This window comes from Schistocerca americana, chromosome 1 (assembly GCF_021461395.2).
Source record: "Schistocerca americana isolate TAMUIC-IGC-003095 chromosome 1, iqSchAmer2.1, whole genome shotgun sequence".
NCBI classification, from domain to species: Eukaryota; Metazoa; Arthropoda; class Insecta; order Orthoptera; family Acrididae; genus Schistocerca; species Schistocerca americana.
In genome coordinates, this window is record NC_060119.1 from 916,490,991 (window position 1) to 916,515,009 (window position 24,019).

General features: G+C 44.7%; 1 protein-coding gene across 2 annotated transcripts in view; it reads left to right on the forward strand.

Annotated features, from left to right (window-relative positions):
* Positions 1-24,019, forward strand: part of LOC124547710 — a 113,302-nt gene that overhangs the window by 34,183 nt on the left and 55,100 nt on the right. For both annotated transcript variants that reach the window (XM_047125125.1, XM_047125126.1), the window contains one exon: positions 12,168-13,356. In XM_047125125.1, the coding sequence (XP_046981081.1) occupies positions 12,168-13,356 (1,189 nt within the window). The remainder of the gene's footprint in view (positions 1-12,167; positions 13,357-24,019) is intronic.

Below are 24,019 nucleotides of genomic sequence, written 5' to 3' on the forward strand. Positions count from 1 at the left end.
TCTCAAATCTCTCCTCAGATCCTTAGGCCCAACCCAGAACCTCTCCACAGAGTCTATATCTCTCGTCATCCCTACCATTCCCCGCACTTGTATCTTCTACACGCTTACTAAAGTTGATAAATGTAACCCACCAGGATGCCCCATTGTGGCTGGTTACTGTGCCCCCACTGAGAGAATCTGTGTCCTCATAGACCAACTTCTTAAGCCTATTACCTGCAACCTACCCTCTTACATAAAAGATACCAACCATTTTCACCAACTCTCCACAGTTCCTGTTCCTTTACCACATGGTGCCCTGCATGTCACAATTGATGCCACCTCCCATTACTCTAACATCCTAAAGCCCATGGCGTAGCCCCTATTGACCTCTGCCTTTCCCTATGCCTGATGGATTCCAAACCTGCAACCCCCTTCCTAGTCACCATGACCAACTACATCCTCAGCCACAATTACTTCGTGTTTTAATGCATCACCTACAAACAAATCTGGGCACTCACATGGCACTACCCTACACCGACCGCTTCATGGGTCATCTAGAGGAATCCTTTATAAACACTCAAAATCCCAAACACATCTGATGACTTCTTCATCACCTGGATTGAGGTTGAGGATGCCCTATCCACATTACTCCAGAACCTCAACAACTTCTCCCCCATTAGCTTCACCGGGTCCTCCTCAACCCACTTTCCTTGATGCTGATCTCCACTTCAAAGGTGGCTACATCAGTGCCTCCGTCCATATCAAGCCTACCAACCACCAGCAATATTTCCACTTCAACAGCTGCCACCCATTCCATACCAAGAAGTCACTTTCTTACACCCTAGCCACCTGTATCAGTTGCATCTGTAGTGATGTGCAGTCCCTCTCGAAAGATACCAAAGGTCTCACTGAGGCCTTCACAGACTGTAATTACTCTCCCAATCTTGTGCAGAAACAGATCTCCCATGCTTTATCTCTCCATACACACACCACCTCCTGAAGTCACTCCACCTTATCATAGAGGAGCATACCTGCTGTGACTGTGTACAACCCGGGACTGGAGCAACTGAATCATGTTCTTCACCAGGGTTTTGACTACCTCTCATGCCCTGAAATGAGGACTGCCCTACCCACTATCTTCCCCATCCCTCCCATGGTGGTATTCTGGTGCCTACTGAATCTACACAATATCCTCATCCATCACTACACGATCCCTGCTCCCAACCCCTTGCCTTATGGCCCATATTCCTGTAAAAGACCTGGATGCAAAACCTATCCCATACCTCCTCCTACCAACACCTACTTCATTCCACTCACAAACATCACCTACCCCATGAAAGGCTGGGCTGTCTGTGAAACTAGTCATGTGATCTACAAACTTAGCTGCAACCACTGTGCCGCGTTCTATGTGGGCATGACAACCAATAAGCTGTCTGTCCACATGAATGGTCACTGACAAACTGGATCACCCAGTGGCTGAATATGCTCCCTAATACAACATTCATTTCAATGACTGCTTCACAGCCTGTGCCATCTGGATCTCTCCCATCAACACCAGCTTTACTGGATTGCACTAGTGGCAATTCCGCCTACAATACATCCCACATTCCCGTAACCCTCCCAGTCTCTAGACTTCATTAGTTATTGTCCTTCACCTACCCATCCCTTCGCTGTTCCCGCTCCACGGCCTTCTATTCCACAAGCGCATCCACAGTCTTTTTATCATCTCCTATTCTGCCCCACCCGACGTCCATCCAATCACCTAGCTGCCCTACCCTCTCTCCACCTCATCCCCTACCCTGCTCTCCCTCCCCCTACCAGCCCCAGCCTCCTCCTCACTCCCACCACCCAGACTGTTTCTCCCATCATGCGCAGTTGCTTGCAGTCTGGCCTCTGCAGCCAGAGACAGTGATCGTGTGTGTGTGTGTGTGTGTGTGTGTGTGTGTGTGTGTGTGTGAGATAGAGAGAGAGAGAGAGCTGCATTTGCGTGAATGAGTGTGTATATATTGTCTGTCTCAGAAGAAGGTCTTCTGACCCAAAGCTCGTGTGTTTAGTAGCCTGTTTATTGTGCCTGTCTGTGACTTAACACCTCTGCTATATGGTGAGTAGCAATCTATCCTTTTCATAATATTGTCATTATTCCATACAGGATTTTTCTTACAGACAGTTTTCTATTAATTACATACTTATTCACTTATCTAAGTTGTCACCGGCCCTGTAGAACATGCACTGCATCAACACTCAGTCTCCACTGCATTCTGTCTGTTACTGTTTCCTTGTAATTGACTACATTCAGAGCTTACACATCTTTCCTTACATTATCTTTCCATAAATTTTTGACCTACCTAGGCGTCTTTTGTTGTGATATGTTTTGCTGTAATATGTTGCTTATGAAATGAGGTTACATATTATATGACCTGCCCATTAGAATGATCTTCTCTTTTGATATTGTAAAACTTTGGCCTGGTACATGGCCTGACAAATTTCATTTTTCTTTCTTGTTCTTTGCGTCTCTCACTGGACCTCATATTCTTCTCATTGCCTTTCTTTCAAATGTTAAGAAGTTTCTGCATCTCCCTTTGAGTTAGTGTCCGGCTTTCTCAACCATAGAGGACAATGGGGCATATAACAGCATTGTAAATCTACATTTTCGCAGAATGTGATATGGCTTTAGACTTGAACATATCTCTGAGGACATATAGATATCTGGAACCAGCAGAAATTCTTTTTTTTTTTTTTTTTGCATTTGTGGGTGTTGGGTTACACCAGTTGTACCAACTCCCAGGTGCTTGAACTCGTCAGCAGACATGAACTGGTCTCTGTCAACTGTGAAGTGCCATTGTGCAAATTTAGTTTTCCCTACTTGCTTATGTTCTGTTTTTTGTTTATTGATAAGTAGTCTTGCTTTACTTGCTGCTGTGGCAGTCCTTTTGTGCATCTTCCCAAAGTCTTGTTCACTCATGCTCACTGACACTGTGTCATCTGTGTAGCCCAATATAGGCTTCAACTTGGCTCTGACTTACAACTTTTTCCAGGCTGAGATAAAATAGTATGTGTGACAGTGCATCTCCCTGTCTTAATCCAGTTCATGTGGGGTCAGGTTGCGAGTGCTCCACCAGTTCTTGTTTTTGCACTCAATTCACTCGTACAAACTCTAATCATTTCAATGAGCTTATTTGGGATTGTGAACTCCTTCAGGATTTTATAGAGGGTATCTTGACAAATATTGTCATAAACTCTTTGAAAATTTACGAACAACATCTGGACTTTTCTCTCTCTTTCCCAATATTTCTCAAGACCTTGCCTAAAAGCGAACCCATTGTCAGTAGTTGAACAGTTTGGTTGGAGTCCAGTCTCACAATCTCCCATGATATTTTCTGCAAATGGTTTTAGCTTGTAGAAAGGATATTGTGCGACATTAAATAAAATGATTGCTTGATAGTTAAAGCAACCTTGCTTCCTTTCATGTATATTTGACAAATGACTGCTGTCTTCCTGCTGCCTGGTAATGCCTCAGTCTTCCAGATGAGCTGATTGAGTTTGCAACAATTCAGTCTGTAATGTGCTTCCTCCATACTTCAGCATTTCTATGTAGACCATATCCTTTCCTGGCACTTTGTCGCTTTTCATCCTCTCTGTATGGCTTTCACTATGTCTTCTGCCCCCTGCGGGTTCGGGGGTAAGAATAGGCCCGCGGTATTCCTGCCTGTCGTAAGAGGCGACTAAAAGAAGTCTCAAACGTTTCGGCCTTCTGTGATGGTCCCCTCTTGGGTTTGACCTCCTTTTTTTTCCAAATTTCTGTTGTTAGTGCGTGCCATTTGGGGAAGGACATCTTACGTGGTGTTTTTCTATTGGTCCATCATGCTCCACCATCTTGCATGTTACCTATTGTCGTGTGGGGGGGGGGGGGGGGGCTACGCCCAACATCTTCTGGGTTGTCTCCTTCTCGCCTTGTGCGCACTCTTCTTCTTAGCGCCTACGACAACTGTGGACCCTTTCAACACCTAAAATCCAGCACGGTAGCCAGTCCGTTGTGGTGGGGTCGTCATGTACCCTCTTGGTGGTAGCCCCCTGACCACGCAGGGATCGCACTACAGATGCCAGAGCTGTTTCCTCCCCATGCATGCCAAGGAGTATGTGCCCATCTTGTCTGGGGCACGGGGACTCCAGGCAACGGGATATCGGCCAGGTACCCGCTGCTTTGGCTGGGTGGCGCCCTTGGGGAGAGCCCTCGTTCGGAGTAGGTGGCATCTGGGCGGATGTGGCGCAATTAAGCGCAATAAATCACACCAAGCTGGTGGTCGCACGGCCACCAGCGTCTCTAAGCGTGGTAGAGTCGACTTTGATGCTGCACAATATGACCCTCAGTCGTTCCCCTCGTTGGCTGCGCCATGGGAGGGACGCCGATCTAGTGCCAAGCGGGAGCCTTACGTACCGCAATACCTTGTCTGCAGCAGGACTGATGGTGACTTCTTTCTTATGACGAAACCTCTGTTTTTTGTGGAACACCTGGAGGATAAGTTTGGGGAAGTGGCGGCATTGTCTAAAATGAGGAATGGGTCCATCCTCCTCAAGACGTCCTCCCCAGCCCAGTCACGAGCGTTGCTCTTGTGCGATAAGCTGGGTGACGTCCCTGTTACCGTCACTCCCCACAGTAGCTTAAATATGGTCCAGGGGATTATTTACCATCGTGACCTCTTGTTACAATCCGATGACGAGCTGAGAGCCGACTTGGAACGACGTGGCGTACATTTTGTCCGTCGTGTACATAGAGGGCCCAAGGCTAACAGGGTGGCCACCGGTGCCTTTATCTTGGCCTTCGAGGGTGATGTCTTGCCCGAGAAGGTCAAGGTGATGGTTTACCGTTGCGACGTGAAGCCATACGTCCCTCCCCCGATGCGGTGCTTCCAGTGCTGGAAGTTTGGGCATATGTCCTCCCGTTGCCCATCCAGCGCTACATGTCAAGATTGCGGACGCCCCTCTCATCCCGATTCTCCATGTGCGCCTCCGCCTGTATGTGTCAACTGTGGGGAGCACCACTCTCCATGCTCGCCGGATTGCCCCGTTCTTCATAAGGAGCGGAAGATCATGGAATTTAAGACCCTGGACCGGCTTACTTATCGAGAGGCAAAACTGAAATATGAAAGGTTGTATCCTGCTTCCATTCGACCATCTTTTGCTGCAGCCACGTTATCGTCGCCCATGTGAGCGACGGTTGTCGCCTCATCTGTGCCGCCTTCAGTGGGCCCTCGGGGCCGTGTATCTCTGTCTGTCCCCCTCGTGTCTGGGGACAAGCCTTCCTCTGTTGCCCCCTTAGCAGTTGGGGGCAAACCCTCTTCTGTCGCTCCCCCCACGCTTACTTCGGGAGTGACATCTGGTCCACAACCGGGAGGCTCGATTCCTCCCCCTCCTTCTCCGCCAGCGTTGCCTCCGCCGGTTCCTCTCTCGCGGAAGGGGTCCCTCGGGGCTCTCCCTTCCTCCGTTTCTTCTCCTTCCCAGCCAGATGTCAGCCAGTGGCTGAAGGTTCTGCCACCTGCTGGTCGTAGGGCTTCTACGTCGTCGTCAGCCTCCGACGCTCCTTCAGAGAAGCTCTCCCAGCCCTCTCACCCCAAGGGCCGACGTGAGAAGAAGGAACGGCATGTGTCCAAGAAGAAGGACGTTCCGGCGGTTTCAGCACCGCCTGCTGTACATAGTCCTGGCTCCAGGGATGAGGTGGAGATCCTCGCCTCTGCCACGGATCTCGCCCTCACGGAACCCTTGGGGGCCTCTCCTATGGACTCAGCTGACTCTCCCCCCGGTGGCGGCAGTTGGCTCTGAAGCGCTGTCTGCCTCTTAGTCGCATTCACGCCCTCCCAGTCCCTTCCTGCTTTCATTCTCCAATGGAACTGCGGCGGTTATTTCCGCCACCTGCCTGAGCTCCGGATGCTTCTGAGTGATTCCCCTGTTCTCTGCATTGCTCTGCAGGAAACTTGGTTTCCTGCACTGCGGACCCCCGCCCTTCGCGGTTATCGGGGATACTATAAGAACCGTGCTGCCTGTCAACGAGCGTCAGGTGGGGTTTGCCTCTTTGTTCACCACTCTGTCTGTAGCTCGCCAGTACCTCTTCAGACGCCTTTAGAGGCAGTTGCTGCCAGGGTTGAGCTCTCGCCGGCTATTACTGTTTGCTCTGTTTACATTCCTCCGGATGGGGAGCTCCCCCGACATGTCTTGGCTGCGCTGCTAGCTCAACTCCCGCCACCATTGCTGCTTCTGGGCGATTTCAATGCCCACAACCCTCTGTGGGGTCGGACTGTCTCTGGTGACCGCGGTCGGGCCGTGGAGCATTTGTTGGCTCAGCTCGACCTTAGCCTCTTGAACACCGGTGCTCCCACGCATTTCAGTGTTGCCCATGGCTCGTTCTCGGCCATCGATCTCTCTCTTTGCAGCCCCGGACTTGTCCCATCCCTCCACTGGAGGGTGCACCCTGGCCTGTGCGGTAGTGACCATTTTCCCATCTATTTGTCACTACCCCAGAGTCGTTCTTCTGGGCGCCTGCCCCGCTGGGCTCTCCACAGGGCAGACTGGCCGGCTTTTACTTCTGCTGCAGCCATTGAGTCTCCCCCACAGGGTGACATTGACGAGGTGGTCCGTGTTTTAACCACGTCCATCATTTCAGTGGCCGAGGCTGCCATCCCCCGATCTTCTGGCCTCCCTCGGAGGAAGGCTGTACTCTGGTGGTCGCCGGAGATTGCTGAGGCTATTCGCGACCGTCGGCGGGCTCTCCAGCGTCATAGGCAGCACCCGTCTCTCGAGACCCTCATTGCCTTTAAGAGGCTCCGTGCCTTGGCCCGTCGTCTTATTGCATGGCGTAAGCAGGAGTGCTGGGAGAGGTATGTTTCATCCTTGGGCTCCCATGTCTCCTCCTCACTCGTGTGGTCCCGGATCTGGCGGATTTATGGATACCAGACCCCTATGGGTGTCCCTGGGCTCTCCTTGGACAGCGCTGTCTGCACAGACGCTGCCGCCATTGCTGAACGGCTTGCCGCGCACTTTGCTCAGAGCTCTGCGACTGCATCCTATCCCCCCGCCTTTCGCTCTCTAAAGGAGCGAGCCGAGCGGGCGCCGTTCTCATTCCACACGCGTCGTTCTGAAACATACAATGCTCCTTTCAGCGAGAGGGAATTCCTCGCTGCCCTCGCCGATGGCCCTGATACAGCACCAGGCCCAGACTGCATCCACGCGCAGATGCTGAAGCATCTCTCCAGGGACTGCCAGAGACACATTCTCGCGATATTTAATCGCATTTGGTGCGAAGGCGTGTTCCTGTCGCAATGGCGAGAGGGTGTTATTGTCCCCATCTTGAAGCCCGGTGCGGACCCACTGGCGGTGGACAGCTATCGTCCCATTACCCTCACCAACGTTTTGTGCAAATTGCTCGAACGTATGGTGGGGCGGCATTTGTGTTGGGTCCTTGAGTCGCGCGGTCTCCTCGCTCCATCCCAGGGTGGCTTCCGTCGGGGCCGGTCTGCAGTGGACAATTTGGTGCGGCTGGAATCTGCTGTCCGTACGGCTTTTGCCCGACGTCAGCTTCTCGTTGCTGTATTTTTCGATCTGCGGAAGGCGTATGACACCACATGGAGGCATCACATCCTCGCCACGTTGCATGAGTGGGGTCTTCGTGGTCGGCTCCCGGCTTTTCTTCAAAGCTTTTTCTTGCGCCACTCTTTCCGGGTGCAAGTCGGTGCCACCTCTAGTTCATCTTATATACAGGAAAATGGGGTCCCGCAGGGCTCAGTGTTGAGCGTCTCCTTATTTCTAGTGGCCATTAATGGTCTGGCTGCAGCAGTGGGGTCGTCGGTGTCTCCTTCTTTGTATGCCGACGACTTCTGCATCTCATTTAGCTCCACGACTACGGGAGTCGCCGACCGCAGGCTGCAAGTCGCCGTTCGCAAGGCAGCATCATGGGCTCTGACTCATGGTTTTCAGTTCTCTGCACCCAAGACTCGAGTTATGCACTTCTGCAGGCGTCGGACGGTCCACCCTCATCCTGAACTTTACCTCGATGGCCACCTGCTTGAAGTGGTGGACACTTGCCGCTTCTTGGGACTCGTGTTTGATGCCCGGCTCACATGGGTTCCTCATGTTACTCAGGTGAAGCAAATATGCTGGCGGCACCTCAGCGCCCTCCGCTGCCTTAGCCACACGTCTTGGGGTGCAGATCGCTGCACGCTGCTGCGATTGTACAGAGCCCTTGTGCAGTCCCGGCTTGATTATGGGAGCCTGGCCTATGGGTCTGCGTCACCCTCAGTGTTGAAGTTGTTAGACCCCATACACCACTGTGGGGTTCGGCTTGCCACTGGCGCTTTTCGCACTAGTCCCGTGGATAGTCTACTGGTGGAGGCCGGGGTTCCCCCGCTGCGGATTCGCCGCCATCGTCTGCTCGCCGACTATGCTGTCCACGTGCATTGCTCGCCAGGCCATCCCAATCATCGCATGCTTTTCCCTGCCATGGTCCTCCATCTGCCCGAACGGCGACCTCGGTCTGGGCTTTCCGTAGCTGTCCGCGTCCGGTCCCTGCTGTCGGAACTGGGCTCATTCCCTCTTCTGCCTCCCTTCCGGGTCCATGCGCCTACGCCTCCCTGGTGTTTGCCCCGGCCGTCCGTCCGTCTGGACTTGGCGCAGGGACCCAAGGACTCGGTTCCGCCTGTGGCCCTCCGTCGCCGTTTTCTTGCGCTCCTCGCCTCATTTCCGGGCTGTGAGCCTGTCTACACTGATGGTTCCCTGGTTGATGGTCGCACTGCCTACGCTTTTGCTCATGCTGCCCAACGCTCCTTGCCGGCTGGCTGCAGCATTTTTACTGCAGAGCTGGTGGCCATCTTACGCGCTCTTGAGCATATGCGTTTCTGCTCAGGTAGGTCCATCGTCATCTGCAGTGACTCCCTGAACAGCCTTCAGGCCATCGACCGCTGCTATCCCTCTTCTCCTCTGGTGTCCTCTATTCAGGAGTCTGTTTCCGCCATTGCCTGTTCTGGTCGTTCGGTGGTCTTGGTTTGGACGCCAGGTCATGTTGGCATCCCAGGGAACGAACGTGTTGACAGGCTGGCCAAAGGGGCGATCGACGCCCCAGCTTTGGAGATCGGCCTCACAGCTCTCGATCAGCAGCTGGTGTTGCGCCGTAAGGTGCTTGGGGTGTGGTCTGCTGAGTGGCGAGGCATGACGGCGCCTAATAAACTGCGGGCTGTCAAGGAGACGACTGATGTGTGGCGCTCCTCCCTGCGGTTTTCTCGCAGGGACTCTGTTATCCTGTGTCGGCTGCGCATCGGCCATAGATACCTGACGCACGGCCATCTTTTGCGTCAGGAGGATCCCCCCCTGTGTCAGTGTGGGTCCCGGCTGACGGTCGCCCACATTTTATTGGAGTGTCCCCGACTGCGCACCCTCCGGCAGTCTTTTAATCTCCCGGGCACTTTGCCTTTGGTTTTAAGCGACAATGCCTCCGTGGCTGAAGACGTTTTAAATTTTATCCGTGGTAGTCCTTTTTATTGTTCCATTTATGGAGGTCCTGCTCCTTTCCCTTTGTGTGTCTCTTGTCATCGAGTGTCTCATATTTGGTTGCAGATTTTAGTGTGTGGTCGGTTGGTTGACTCTTTCCCTTTTTTGTTGTCGTGGTCAGTCAACCAGTCTCCGGTCATCTTCTTTTGTTCTTTTTCCTTTTGTCTGGTGTCTTCATGTCTGTAGTGTTCGTTACCGCGTTTGTGTTCTTTTAGGGCCTGGGGGGGAGTCTCCTTCCCCTTGGGGTTTTACCTGTTTCGTGCATTTCTGTCTCGCCTTTTTTTTTTTGGAATGGGGGACTGATGACCTTAGCTGCTTAGTCCCCCTTAAATACCCCAACAACCACCACCTATGTCTTCTGCTTTGATGTCAACCTCTGTCTAATTTGTTTCTTCTTGTTTTTCACTGAAACATAATTCTGGTTTAAGATGTCTGAGTAGCGCATTGAAATAGCCTTTCTATCACTCTGAGACTGATTCAGCATCCATACCCATGTTTCCACTTTTGTCATTAATGTACTGATTTCTTGCACGGAAGCCTTTTCTTGCTGTTTTCACATGCTGGCGGAATCTTCTATTGTCCAGTTTTAAGCCGTTCAGCTCACATTTTCAAGACTTTTTGTTAGGTACTTTCTCTTTTCAGTTCTCTGTACTCTTGATGTCTCTGTGCGTTTCTAGAAATTTTTCCTTCGGTGTTTCATTATCTGTATCATGTAGCCACAGCTCCACATTCCTTGATAAACCATTTTCTTTTTCCCTGTACTTTCTATCTACCCAGTGCTTTATTCGCAGTACCTGTCACGGCTGTCTTCCCAGTGTGTCACTTTTTCCACTTCTTTATCATCTGCATTTCTTAGTACATTGAATGATTATTTATTTCTGACTCAAATCCTGGGCTTCCATTTTTTGTTTTCTTAGCAAACCTGAACTTTTCTAGGTCTAGTTTTGCTTGTGCCAAGAAATGGTCAGTACCACCCTCCACTCCTCATTGGGCTAAGACATCTTTCACTTTTTCCTGTGCTGCAAGTATATCGTTACGTGGTCTGTCTGATTGGTGGTTTTTCCATCTTGTGAGCACCATGTTCCTAGATGAATTTTCTTATGTTGTTGAGCTGACAGCCATGTCCTTTGTAGCAGCAAATAAGCTGTTATCGTTGGTCTTTGTGCAGGCTGTACTTTTCCATGGTCGGAGAATAGATATTTTCTTTGCTTGCTTCACCATTAAAATCACTTAGAAGTATATGGATGTTCCTTTTCAGGATTTCTTCATAAACACGATCTAACCCTTCATAGATCTCCTGTTTTTTTGTTGTCTGTCTTGTCTTCAGTAGGGGCATGAACATTGATGAAGGTTGTGTCCTACTTCTCTGCATGATTTTAATGTATAACAAACACTTGCTCACAGCTTTGAATTGCTTTACTTGGTTTACCATGTTCTTACTGATGGCAAAATCCACCCCAAATTCTCTTTCTGAGCCTCCTCCATAGAAATTATAGTGTCCCTATCTGCTCTGCATGCCCCTTCACCTATCCATCTGGTTTCCTGTAATGTCACTACATTTATCTTATGATGTGTTAGCTCTGATGCTACTAATGAGCAACCCCTGGATGGTTAAGGCTTTGGATGTTCCATGTAGATATGATCAAATTCTTCATCCTTTTTCCTTTCCGTGTTTGTCTTTCAGTTAATCTATCTGACATCTGAACTAATTTGTTGAGTTTTTAAATTCATTAAATTTTTCTGGGGTAGGGTTGTTAGCTCGACAACTGACCCACAACATGGAGGATCCTCCTCTTCTTTTGGATTTGCCATGCCATAGCCAAAAGGATCTGTTTTAAGGCACCAGTCATTTGCCCCCACCCTTTCCGGCGAGGCATAGGATGTACTGACTTCACACACAGACGTCATATCAGTCAAAAACTTTGAGTTTTAGTGGATATACCTCTTTAACATCAGTATAACCATCAAGACTTATCCAGTCATGTACCCCATTCCTTCTTTGAATCGCATTCGGGAGGACAATGGTTCAATCCCGTGTCTGGCCACCCTGATTTAGGTTTTCCATGATTTCCCTAAATCACTCCAGGCAAATGCTGAGATGGTTCCTTTGAAAGGGCATGGCTGACTTCCTTTCCCGTCCTTCCCTAATCCAGTGAGATCGATGACCTTGCTGTCTGGTCTCCTCCCCCAAACAACCCAAACCCCCCACCCTCCTTTCTTGAATGGGTTTGAGACCGGCTTGGGCCATGCCCTGCTCCATTGATATATAAGTGATTTCCTTTGTCTATCAGTGTCGCCCACCTCCTATCCTGATGAAGTATGTGGTGGAAGGGAAATCAGGAGATGGAAAGGAATAGGTAGGGAGAGGAAAGTAAAGAAAGATGGGTCATTGTGAGGCACACTTTGACTCTTCTGATGAGGCCTGCCCAGCTAAGTTAGTCCTTCCAGTAGCTACACTACTGCTAGCATAGCTCCCAATTTCTCAGGAATGCACAAACTCAAGCACAAGTTTTTTTCATTAATTACCTTACATTCATTTTGTTGTTAAGTGTTATTCTTCTTTGTTTGATAGTGATATTCAGTCTTTTATACTGCATTGTTTCATAATGAATGTAATGATAATAAGCAATTTTCCCTTACCAAATATGTTTTCTCAGGTTGCAGATGAAGAAAATGAAAATTATCCACAAGAAGATAATGACTCTGATGGTGACAGCTTCACAAGTGAGAAGGAAGTTCAGTTGTACAATTTGATATATCATGAACATAATGAAACAAATGGAATAGAAGAAGATGTAGAAAATCCAAATCGAACTGAGGAAGACTCTGAACTTCACTTTAGCGCAAGAAGTAAGGTCTTCCGACTAAATGCAGTGAAAGCAATTACATGTTCACCACCTGTTGTAAACAGTATGTCTCCTTCTAAATCTGTACGAAACCAAATTAAAAAAGTAACAGCAAAATTAGATGCAATGAAACAGAAGTATAGCAAAGAAAATAATGAAAAGATATACTCTAGAAATCATTTCAATGGAAAAAAACAAACATTTATAAAGAATAACGAAAAATTGTCTGGTAGCAGCATTCCAAGTTTTTGCCTGAATGAGCCTGAAGCAGATAAAAAAAATGAGCAGAGTCATGATGATTCATGTCATATTGTTCCCAATGACAAAGATTGTGGGAATGCTGTGACAGAAAAGATAAGTACTACAGTTTGCATTGACAAAGTCGGTGATGAAAGAGAAGCAGAAATATCAAAGTATGATATCATCTTGAGTGGGAGAAGTAATCTCAGCACTTCTGAAAGTGTTATTGTTATTGATAGTGATGCAGAATCTGTTGATTCTGTAATTGAGGTAAAACCACCTACACCTCCACCACCAGTTGTTATAAACATTGATAGTTCTGACGAATCATCACACATCAAGCAAAAAGAAAAAAGCACTCAGAAAGAGAATATTGATCCTCACCAGCACCCTGACACAATCCAAATTGATACATCATCAGATGATGTTGCATTGTTAGATTCGTCACTATCTGCAGGCTCTCTTTCAACAACTGTTCCATCTGAAAATGCTCTAGTTGTGTCATACACAGTTCCAGGTACAGGAAACAATGTATTGGATCAAGATGAACCAGGTGTTGAACAAAGTGTTGACACTGGTGTTAAAGCAAAGAAAAGAAAAAGGAAAAGTGAGAACTCTAAGCCAAGAAGAGTGAAGCCAAGAAATAAGGTGCTTTCACAGTCTGTTCCTTTGTCATGGACATCGGATATGATAAGATTCTATTGTCATTCATGGGGTGGTCACAAGTTTAATCATGAAGAACTACAGAAGCAAATGCCAGGTAGGTATTCCTCACAGTTTATTTTTATGTATGAATTCAATTTGCATTAACTTGAACTCTGAGACATTATATATATAAAAACAAAAATGATGTGACTTACCAAACGAAAGCGCTGGCAGGTCGATAGACACACAAACAAACACAAACATACACACAAAATTCAAGCTTTCGCAACCAACAGTTGCTTCGTCAGGAAAGAGGGAAGGAGAGGGAAAGACGAAAGGATGTTGGGTGTTGTGAGGGTGACATGGTATTAGAAGGTGGAAAGTGTAACATTAGGCTGAAATGAAAATGAAAATAAAAATATATGGGGAGAGATAAAGGTGAACTAGACAGTAACTGGAGATCTGGTGTGAAAAAAGGTGAAAAAGTGTTGGTTAAAGCTGGGCTATGTTGATCCTGTGGTGAACTTGGGTTGGTAGACAACGATGTGCACAAAGGTTAGGTGGTTGTGTTGCCGCCAAAACACGTTAAAGGGTGGAGAAATTCAGGAAAATTTTGAAAAAACCTGCGTGTAAGGAGTGGTTTTGTGGTGGCAGATTATGAAAATGAGGCTAACAATTGTCTGACGAAGAAATAATGATGTTAAAACCTGTGGGAAGCGGCTAAAAATTATCAGTGATGTGGGAAAAACGGAAATGGAAATAAAGCGAAAGTTATTAGAACTAGCCGAAATTGTTGTTTAATAGGTGAAAGGAACTGTTTGTGAACTAGAAACGGTGGATTTTATAGCAGCGGTAGTGTTGAAAGCGGAAAAAAATTTTTTTGGTTATGGTTTGGAAGTGGGTTACGTATTATTGAGTATATATAGGCGGGATAAAATTGTATAGTAGATTACGGTAAAAAGGAGAAGGTGAATACAAAGTGATACTACTGGCAAAAACAGAAAGAGAAAATAAGACGACAGAAAAGATTCCGAAATGCAACAGTGACAATAACAAACGTAATTGTTGGGTTCAAATTAATGATAGGAATATAATAGAGGGAAACATTCCACGTGGGGAAAATATATCTAAAAACAAAGATGATGTGACTTACCAAACAAAAGCGCTGGCAGGCCGATAGACACACAAACACAAACATACACACAAAATTCAAGCTTTTGCAACCAACGGTTGCTTTGTCAGAAAAGAGGGAAGGAGAGGGAAAGACGAAAGGATGTGATATATATATATATATATTATCACTTCACGTAATCTTTAGGTAATATCAAGAGAAGGGTATAACGATCTTGGTAATGGTGAAGCTGGTCTTCAGTTCACATGCTACTATCATGAGCATATATGGAAAGTGGTTTCAACATTGTGGAAGAATGCTTGGCCATACTCATCATGGAATTTAGAGGTTGAAGTCTTTCCCACTATGTAAAGCAGGACAGGCAGCAATATGTGACAAATCTGACTATAGAGTACAACACTGGTATGGGCACAAGTGCTTCGGAGCACACCGTTCGGCACACATTGTTGAACATTGGGCTCTGCGGCAGGTGACAGTTACATACTCCCACGTTGACCCAATGACATCATTAATTACAATTGAAGTGAGCATGGGTTCATCGAGAGTGGACTATGGATCAGTGGAAACATATCGCCAGGTCACATGAATTATGTTTCTTCTTACACCAGATCGATGGTCATGTTGAAGATCACCTGCACCCTTTCATGTGTGATTTCTATCCTGACAACAGTGGCATCTTACAGCAGGTAAACATTCTAAACCTTCCATGTCACAAGGCCAGAATAATGCTATAGTGAATTGAGATTAATGATGCTGCCAGAGTCTTCTGATCTGAACCTGATGGAACACATCTGGGACATTATCAGGCACTGTCTCTGCATCCACAAACCCCCAACCCACAATTTATCGGAATTGTGTGACCTCTATAGAGACATTTGGTGCCACATACCTGTAGAAACCTACCCGTGACTTATCAAACCCATGCTACGCAGAATTGCCATGTCATTGCTTTCCAAAGATGGATCAACACATTATTAAGTAAGTGTTCATAACATTTTACTCTTCAGTATATAACAGATTGGTGTGTAAAAGTTAAGGACAAAAGCAACTTTCACATGATATGTCACTGCCAAGTAACATAACTCGATCAAATGTAGACCATACGAAGAAAGAACTGTTAAGATATGGTACAGAATGTGACGGAAAGAAATGCACAATGAGACAAACAGAAATGACACTATTATTGAAAGACAATAATTACGCTGAAGGCATCACCATTTATGATGGTCCCCTGGAAAATGGTTCTTAATAAGGGATATCAGCACCACAGATGGCAATGCATGCTCTGCAACATGCTCCCATGCTGGTGACAGGGCTGTTTAGGAGTTGTTGTGGTAGGATTTTTCATTCCTCCACCTATGTGGCTAACAACTGCTAATTGGTTGTTGATGCATATGGACATGCTGCGAAATGTTGCACACATGCTCCATGGGATTTAAGTTGGGGTTACTAACAGACCAGTCCATTTTGCCAAATATCCTGTCATTCCAAGAGCTGCTCCATCTGTGCCATTCAATGCGGTCTAGTTTTGTCATCCATAAAAATGAGGTAGGGCCGAATGCATCCCCTAAAAATGCACACAAAGGGAAGGAATACAGTGTTGCAATAACATTGACCGGTGAATGTACAGTATTCAAAGATGCGGTCAGTACACCACACAGCATTATGTTTCCCCCACATCACAACACTTGGACCACCAAAATTAAGTTCAACAATGTTCCTGGGTTTGTTAAGTGTTCCCATTTCTTGCCAGATGAGGATACACCCAGAATCATTACTCACATTGAATCTGCTCTCATCCAAGAAGAGCAGGCAACCCACTCCTTGATCGTCCAGTCCCTATTCTTTTGAGACCATCACAAATGGTGTCTCCAACATGCAGATGTCAATGGAACACAAAGTACTGGTCATTGGAGAAGGAGAAACTCCCATGCAGTTCTCTGCCACTGTGGGGTGTGAAAGTGTGTGCCATACATTACTGTTAAATGTGCTTGCTATTGCAATTGCATATGCTGTTTGATGTGGCTCTTTTCTTGGTTGTTGCACAATGTAGCAGTCATCTGCTGTTGTACTTGTCTGTGTTCAACCACCTCCTCTCTTTGGGCAGCAGTGCCTGTGGTTTGGTTCACACTCCATGCATGTGAAAAAACGCTGTGGCCAGTACCAAGCACCTGGGCTGCACTGGTGACTCTTCTTCTTCATTCCAGTTGCCCGATAATTCTTCCACATGTGAAGTTGTTCAAATGTTGTCTCCAGGCAATGTTCTCTGCTGTTTTACATCTATACTCTGCAAACCACAGTGAAATGCATGGCAGAGGGTACATCCCACTGTATCAGTTATTAGGACTTTTTCTACATTCCAGTCATGTATGGAGTGCGGCAAAATGATTGTTTAAATGCCTCTCCATGAGTTGTAATTAATCTGATCGTATCCTCTTGATCACTGTTGGATCAATATGTAGAAGGAGTAGTATATTCCTAGAGTCGTCATTTAAAGCCAGTTCTTGAAACTTTTTTAGTAGACTTTCTCAGGATACTGTCCATCTATCTTCAAGAGTCTGCCAGTTCGGTTCTTCCAAAATCTCAGTAACTCTCGCCCATAGGTCAAACAAACCTGTGACTATAGGTGCTCCCATTCTCTGTATACTTTCAATATCCTTTGCTATTTGTGCTTGGTATGGGTCCCACGCACTTGAGCAGTATTCTGGGATGGGTCGCACGAGAGATTTGTAAGCAGTCATCTTTGTTGTCTGATACATTTCCCTATTTTTCTACCAATAAATCGAAGTTTATTACCTGCTTCATGCATGAGTGCACCCTTGTGGTTGTTCCACTTCATGTCCCTGCTAAGTGTTACATCTAAGTATTTGTATGAATTTACAGATTCCAACTGTGATTCATTAATGTATTCATAGGATGTTATGTTCACATATGGGAGGCCGACAGTTCAGACCCGTATCCGGCCGTCCTGATTTATATTTTCCATTATTTCTCTAAATCTCATCAGGCAAATGCTGGGATGCTTCGTGTGAAAGGGCATGGTTGATTTCCTTCCCCATCCTTCCGTAATCCAAGCTTGTGTTCCATCTCTAATGACCTCATTGTCAATGGGACATTAAACAGTAGCCTCCTCCTCCTCCTCCTCCTACTCCTCCCCCCCCCCCCTCCCCCCTCCAGGATACTATTTTTTTCGTTGTGTGAAGCGCACAGTTTTACAATTTTGAACATTTAAAGCAAGTTACCAGCCATTGCACCACTTTGAAATCTTATCAAGGTCTGACTGAATATTTGTACAGCTGTGTACAAACTTCATTTACTTGTAGATAACTGCATCATCTGCAAAAACTCTGAGGTTACTATCAGTATTGTCTGCAAGATTATTAATGTACAACATGAATTGTAAGGGATGCAACACACTTGCCTGAGATACACTTGAAGTTACTTCTACATCTGTCACTGACTCTCCATCCAATATAACATACATCCTCCTCCACACCAAGAAAATCTCGGTCCAGTCACATATTTCATCCGATACCCCATATGATTGTACTTTTGATAATGGACATAGGTGTGGAACTGAATGAAATACTCTTCGGAAATTGAAAAGTACTGCATCTACTTGACTGCCTTGATCCATAGCTTTCAATATGTTGTGTGAGTTGGGTTGCACATGATCTACGTTTTTGAAATCTGTGCTGGTTGTCGTGGAGGTGGCTGTTCTATTCGAGATACTTCATTATGTTTGACCTCAGAATGTGTTCTAAGATTCTACAACAAGTGGATGTCAATGATATTGAATTGTAATTTTGTGGATTACTTCTGCTACCCTTCTTGTAGATGGATGTGACCTTTGCTTTCTTTGGGATACTAGGCACAGTTTTTGTTTAAGGGATTTATGTTAGATTATAGTTACCGGACAGGCTAACTCATCTGCAAATTAGTGTACATAATTTTAAAGGGATCCCATTGGGCCCTGGGGAGTTGTTCAATTTGAATAATTTTAGCTGTTTCTCTATGCCACTGACATTAATATCTATTTCACTCATCTTTTCAGTGGTACAAGAATTAAGTTGGGGCAATACTTCTGGGTTCTCCTTTGTAAAGAATTATTTGAAAACAGAGTTAAGCATTTCTATTTTTGCTTTGCTACTCTCACCTTCAGTTCAGGTATCATCCATGAGTACTTGGACACAAACTTCAGTGCCACTGAAATCCTTTACATATGACCAGAATGTCTTTGGGTTGTGTGGAAGATCATTTGACTATATTCTGCTACGGTAATCATTGAGGACTTCAGGTATTGCTCTCTTGACTTCCAAACACATCTAATTGAACGTCTCTCTATTTATAGCCCTATGCTTTGTTTTATACCTGTTATGCCATGGTCTGTTTCTTTAGAAGTTCCTTTACAGTGACTGTATACCATGGAGGTCTGTCCTTTTGGATACATATCTGTCCAGTGCATGGTCAACAGTCTTTTAAATGTGAGCTATAGTTCCTTTACATCATCCTGTCCTGAGCTAATAGTTAAAAGTTTCTCATTGGGGTATGACAATATTGTTTCTCTGTATAGTTTGCTGAGCGTACAAGTCTTTCTGCTTGTTTTAGTTGCCTCTTGTGCGTTGCTATAACTGTGTTATGGTCAGTGATAACAGTTTTGGTGTGGACTTCACAAAGAGGTCAAGTTATTCAACTAAGAACTGGGTACAGTGCTGCAGATTGTGGTCTTTGTTGAAACTCCATAAGCAAGGCTTGTATTCTCAATCCTCTCTGCTAATCACTGGAATGATCCAAGTATGTGAACTATTTGCTCTATGTACTTTTCAGAGAAGGTAGGTAGTAACATTTCACAGAATGTCTTGACATGCCCACCACCAACAAAACTGTAATTATCCCAATTGACTGTTGGATGATTAAAGTCTCCTCCAGTGATTACAGTATCATTAGGGAACATACGTACAAGTAAACTGAGATTTGCTCTAAAGTTTTCTGTTACATCAGAGGCAAATCTGGTGGTCAAATGAAGGACCCTATTTTAATTTTTTGCCCACCCTTGGTACAGAGTCTTGCCCAAACAATCTCACATGCAGCCTCCGTTTATATCTTGGTGCATTTGAGTCTCTTGTCTACTATGACAAATACGCCACATCCATCTCCCATTTCCCTATCCTTCGCTACATATTTGAAGATCACACTAGTGTTAATTTCACGTTTTAACCAGCTTTCTATGCCTATCATTATGTGACCTCCATTGCTTTTTAGGCGCTCTTCGAACGCTGGCACTTCGTTGCAAATGCTTAATCAGTTAACCAATAGGATTTTGGTACTTTCTGTGGGATACATTTCTTTGGATATTACTCTCATACTTCTGGGTTTCCCGCAACTTTCATTGTCTGGATTGGCTGGAGGGTTGTCTAAGCTAAAAAAAAGCCCTTGTGCATACCCACACAGTCAGTTACTTGGGTAGCTGCCTGTGATGTGTAGTGCACACCTGCCATAGTTAGGGGAACCCTATAACTCTCAACCCCATGACACAGGTCTAGGAAGTCACAGCCTAGCTTGTCACAGAACCTCAGAGTCTCTGTTTCAAGCCTTCCACTCCCCTCGTAGTCACTGGTTCAAGCCTTCCATTCAACTAAGAAATGGGTACAGTGCTGCAGAATGTGAGCTTTGTTGAAACTCCATAAGTAAGGTTGGTGTTCTCAACCCTCTCTACTAGTCGCTGGAATGATCCAAGTATAACCTCGGAACCTACACAACAAGAATTGTTTGTTCCAACATGTGCCACAATTTGTAGTTGGTTGCACTGTGTTCCCTAAATGGCTGCTGAAATAGCCTCTTCAACATGCTGAATGAGGCCTCCAGGTGCACATCCACTAAGTATAATTGGTATTACTCCCCATCTCTTGCTGCAATTTCCCTAAGGGATCCATTATTCACCATACAGTTGAACTGCTGACAATTATTAGCCCCCTACCATTTTGCCTTAGCCTCCTCTTGACATGGGACAACACAGGTTTCCCCAAAACAGGCAAAGTGAATCCCACTGACTCTGCTTCAGTGTCAATGAATGATAGCACCTCAAACTTGCTTGTTAGAGGGTTAAGTGTAACACCCCGAGTCCTCTTTCATTCCTGTCTACTCTGTACAGCATGCCTAGACCCAACATTGACATGCCACTCACAGTCTTGGGCTTGTAATTCCTGCAGAAGAGTCAGTGTCCACAGGAAAGGATATTACCTGAGGTATCTTGGGTACCTCTGGTACACAACTCTTGGCAACCCTCCCAGCACACCCATTTGCAGCAGCTTCCATTCACCTACCAGCTGCTTACAAATAGAACCAATTCATCCTCTGCCTGAGAACAGCAAATACAGTGTGGTTGCATAATACCTGGTACAGTATTTTACAGAACAGTAAACAGTGTATGCCTGGTGCTGTATTTTACAGAGTATCAAAACAAATAACTTTGTACTAAATTTGCTGAGTCTCTTTTAATTTACGAGTTTGATATGCTACAAATATTATCAGCAGTCTTTTGGAATATAAGTAATTTATTGCCAAAAACGAGATATCTATTGCAACAGGAAAATGGGTACCAGTTTTACTATTTCTCTGAAGCATTTTTCCAGTTTTGGTCACTAAGAAAGTTTGGCATTAGTGTTATTTTACAATAAATTTACACAATATACACTCTTATTAAAAGAGGGGACTAATATGGCACAGGACGTTTCTTATTCATGGTAACTGTAAATCACAAACACCGATATACTACAATTTAAGTTATACAAAACACTCATAAATTGTGGAAATCTTTGCAAGTATCCAAAACTTCTCAAAGTACCCCTTTTTCATGTAAATATATTCATGTAAATGTATAATGGAAATTTGGGAGCTTTTAGTTGTGAACGGGGGATATTGTGGCTGAGATTTCTGAAAATACAGTTAACCTTACAGCGGACAATACAACGCTAAACAATATGTTTCTGAAAACCACAGCTTATGTTTATAGTTGATGGTTTAATACTACAGTTTATATCTCAATACCCACACGAGTTTTGATAAAAACAGCACAGAAAGCACATTTAAATTTTACACCAAGTTTTTGTACCTAAGTTTTTAAAGGGAATTTATGTAACATATTTGATTTTATTCTTAAGACAAATGAAGGGCAGGGACCTGGCTTATATATGTAAGTATGAGTAAATAAACATGCAAATTGCTTGGATTTAGCAATTTAGCAATTTAGTTAATTTTGTGTCCCCTTTTATGCTAGTGTGCTCAAGAAAAATGCTGCAGCTTCAGTATATCTCACAAAAACTACGTAAAACGTGATAGCGCAACAGACGCACATTTGCTTGGGGCGGCTATCAATCTATCATGTAAAGAACACTGCTAGTGCACTGTATCCGCATGCTGATTTACACACACTGTCTTTTCTGGTAACTTCCGCTACCTCATGTTGTAGGACCAACCCCATTTGGCCCTGTAGTCACACTGGCCTCATGCCATGTGACATCCAAACGTCTGTGCACGATTGCATTATCTCTGCCACATGCTCCCACACTTTCATTAATTTCCATATACCTGGGAATATGTTATGTGGTTGTACCTGTCTCAGTTAATATGTGTGTATCTCGTCCTTATAGCAATAAACAACAACTGTCGTTATATCTAAATATATACCAATACAGGGGCATGAAACAAAATGTGCAGTAGATCATATACTCTTTGTAGAAAAATAGTATTGGGGGATAATGCTATCCCCTTTGTTCATACAGAATCACAACATCATAAAGTAATGAAAAAGTCAATTTGGTTGGATAAAAAATCTACTTACTAAGCAGCAACAGGAGAAAACTTATGTAAACATTAAGTAAGTGTGCAAGTGGCTCTTTCTTTTGGTGGGAGGGTTGAAGGGAAAGAAAGTGGAATGAAGGAAAAGGACTGGCGAGGTTTAGGAAACGCGTACAGTTCGAAAAAGGTGCCCAGAATCCCAATCAGGGGAGACTTACTGTACAGGATGAGAAGGAAAGATTTTCTTTGTATGTGTTTACTCCTGTCGCAGCTTGGTGAGTAGATTTTTTTCCATCCAATTATATTATCAATAATTGATTATTTTTTATTGATGTAAGAACTATATGCTGTTAGACCAGTCTAATGGCTTTGTTCATTTGGCTGGCAGTAGTCACAAAAATAGTGTCTGAAGAAATTGTTCAGTACAATGTAAACGTTACTCACATATGTGGGAAAGGAGAAAAACTTTTAAAGTTAGAAATGTAGGATCGTTCAGATTCTTAAAGAATCTTGCATTGATGAGGTTAGTCCATGACAGAGATGAAGAGGAGAATAATTGAAGGAGAATAGAAGAATAATCAGTATTGTGGTAAATATCCCAAGGGTATTTTGTTGCAAACAACTATGTAAAGACCACGAGTATCCTCCTGATGAGGAAAAGCTGTGTGCCAGGTAGTGTGTTGGCAGCAAATGTTCCTCAGTTTACAGTTGACAGTAAAAAACTGCACATAGACCATTACTCAAAAAGATTCATGTGTTAATGCAAAGCTGCTATAAAATAATGAACAGCATTTATGAACTGACTTTGATGGACACTGAATTGTGAGATCTCAGCTTAAAAAATTGCATGCTGTGGTAGTCATAATTTTCATTGTCTATTTACCCTCAGACGTATGGATAAAATGATACTTTGGTTGACACTATTATTAGTTATCCAGACCATTTCTTGTGAGTGGAGATATTAATATAATGTGAAACACTTCCATTGCTTGCTACATTGACCAAACAATATGCAAATTCTTAGCATAAGAGGAACTGATGCTTTGTGTATTGAACAGGTGACAGATTTTTAAACTGATACTGGTTTGTCATCTGCTATAACTCTCTCATTATTTGCACCGTGTTTTATGGGTACACATGACTGGCCTGTATATGGGGCACGCACTACCTCATACTTTAACTTTGCAGCAAATAGCAGTACTTGATGTGAGGGTGCAGAGTAATATGAACACTTTACACCGAAAATGCAAATTCTGGATAATCATCTCAACTAAGTTAATTACCAAAATTCATGTAAAAAAATTGAGTCCGCTTTGCTATAAGGGAAAGAAAATTTGACTAAACAAATTAAGAACCACTTCACAGAACTTGCAACTTTTCAGATAAGGCCCACAAATCCATTAGAGAGAAAATGCAGACTTTAGAAACATAAACTACATCTGCGTTTGCACAAAAACATGTATTGGTGTAACCTACATCTGACAGTGTAATGGCTTGTTGCTTACATAACTGTCATCCACCGTGACTGATGCTGGTGATATAAACAGCACGGTATCAAAATGCTGTGTGGAGATGGTAGATGATACCAGAAAATATGCACAGCTTGTAGGTAGAAGACCGTAATTGTCCCTTATAATTTGGAGCTTTACAGCTGAAGTACCTCATAATTCAGTGATCAGATCTTTTGTTACTATAGTGCTTGTCTGATAACTGCTTTAGTTTACAGAAATTTGCAATTAATGGGCTTCAGAATCACAAATAGTAACAGAGAACAGTGACACACTATTGTAAAATCATAAAACTTCTTCATTCACATAAGAGTGACATACTTTATCACTAGAGTTGTACA